The 1867-nt window shown below is 45.3% G+C and overlaps 1 protein-coding gene across 1 annotated transcript in view; it reads left to right on the top strand.

The window, feature by feature from the left end:
• LOC107097300 (filamin-B-like) overlaps positions 1–1867 on the top strand; it is a 75771-nt gene that overhangs the window by 45267 nt on the left and 28637 nt on the right. The window contains exon 26 of the mRNA XM_015394398.1: positions 703–1001. Within this exon, the coding sequence (XP_015249884.1) occupies positions 703–1001 (299 nt within the window). The remainder of the gene's footprint in view (positions 1–702; positions 1002–1867) is intronic.

The raw sequence follows: 1867 nt of genomic DNA on the forward strand, positions 1-1867 counted from the left end.
ACTCTGAATTAAAAACACTGATCATTTATTGAACAGGATGGAATCATTTCAGATTTAAAGAACTTTCAGAAGTTTGAATTCTGAATATGAGCGACTTTTCCTTTAAACAGCCGCCTGCAGCCAGGTGCTAAATGTGAAATTTGGAGGGGTGTGTGCTTAGGGAGCCCTATTCAATGATAGACTTTTTGTTTTTTTGTTTTCCTATGCGATGAGATTACCCACCCCTGCCACCCCCGGCTGCTACCACTGCCACAGACAGGACCCCACATGTCACCACACTATGGATGACCCACCATGACCCATCTATTGATGATCTGATCATCCTGTAAGGAAAGTCCTCATGCTGACTCTCCCTGCAGACGACCTCAATGACCAATCCATCTCAGGGGACTGTTTTTTAAGTTTATATGTTAGTTAGCAGGGCTCCTTGCACCTGTCCTGCATGTTTTTAGAAGGTTTTAGCAGGTTTTCCTGCTTCCTCAAACCTGACTTGAGTGGGCTGGTGGATGGCAGGCTTCTGCAGCGTTGGCTACCAATGATCTATTCTCTGCACATCTAAACACAAAGACATGGTCTCTTAAAACCAGCATTGAGAAACCCTGCTCCATTGCTTTGCTGTTGCACATACATGGTGGGTCCCCTAGTGGTCAGCTTCAGATGCCGATTCATTTTTGAATTTAAAATCACTTCTGCAATCACTGTTTCCCAGGAAGTCCATTTAAGGTCCCAGTGAAAGGCGTGGTGGACTCCAGCAAGGTCAAGGTCTCTGGTCCAGGCGTGGCATCGGGCGTCAGGGCAAACATCCCACAATCCTTTACTGTGGACTGCAGTAAGGCAGGCGAGGCCCCTCTGGCGGTGGCCGTCAACGGCCCTAAAGGACTGGCTGAACCAGTGGAGGTGACGGACAATGGGGACGGGACCCACAGCGTGTCTTACACTCCGTCCATGGAAGGACCGTACTCCGTCTCCATTAAATACGCAGACGAGGACATTCCCCGCAGGTACAGACATGTCTGGGTGATACTGGGAACTCGGGCATCTTTGCCCACTTTAGATTTCATTTCTCAGTTTGTATTTAGTCATTTTCTTTCTCTCTGAAATTGAAACAAATCCACTTCAGATCTTCAGATGCACCGTAGTCTCAACATCCCTTTGCATACACATCGTTTATGTGAAGAAAATAAAAAATGGGTAAAAAAAAAAAATCTTCCAGTGGCGGCTGCTGCTCTCTGGAACAGGGTATTAATTAACCCTAAAGATCCCATCAAACACATCATCACAACAGGTGAAAATAGCTGCTGTGAAATAATAAACTCCAGTAACCACAGCAACATTTCAGCACCAGACAACTGCTCTGACTCAATGATCACTTTACCTCTGGACTCCCGAGGTAAACGTCCAGCTGTCTGGCCACTTTCAGTCAGAAATCCTTCAGTATGTTGGCCAATCAGCATCCAGCAGCCAGCTTCGAGACCCACCCCTGCTCCATATACCCTCTATGAGGTTCAGCCTCACAGGAAGTGACGTAGTTTGCGTGTTATCCAATCAGGGCTCCACTTTCTTACCACAATAGACTGAGGCTCCAACGTCAGCAGGGATTTCTGATAGAGGCTGACAGGCAGTGTCCTACTGCTCCAGAGCGGAGGGTAGGTGGCGTCCGAGAGGGAAATAAACAGCTGATTAAAGCGCAACATACTCAGGTACTCAGGTGTTTGTTTTTTTTTACCGCATATTTATATTGATATATTAAATAAAGTTTGACATTGCTGATTTTACCAATAATTTACAGCGGAGTTTTTACGGTATTCAATGAGAAATCTCCACTGATATCTTCACATTAAAGAAAAAAAAAAAAATAATAATAATA

The sequence above is a fragment of the Cyprinodon variegatus genome, unplaced genomic scaffold (assembly GCF_000732505.1).
Source record: "Cyprinodon variegatus isolate N-32 unplaced genomic scaffold, C_variegatus-1.0 Scaffold683, whole genome shotgun sequence".
NCBI classification, from domain to species: Eukaryota; Metazoa; Chordata; class Actinopteri; order Cyprinodontiformes; family Cyprinodontidae; genus Cyprinodon; species Cyprinodon variegatus.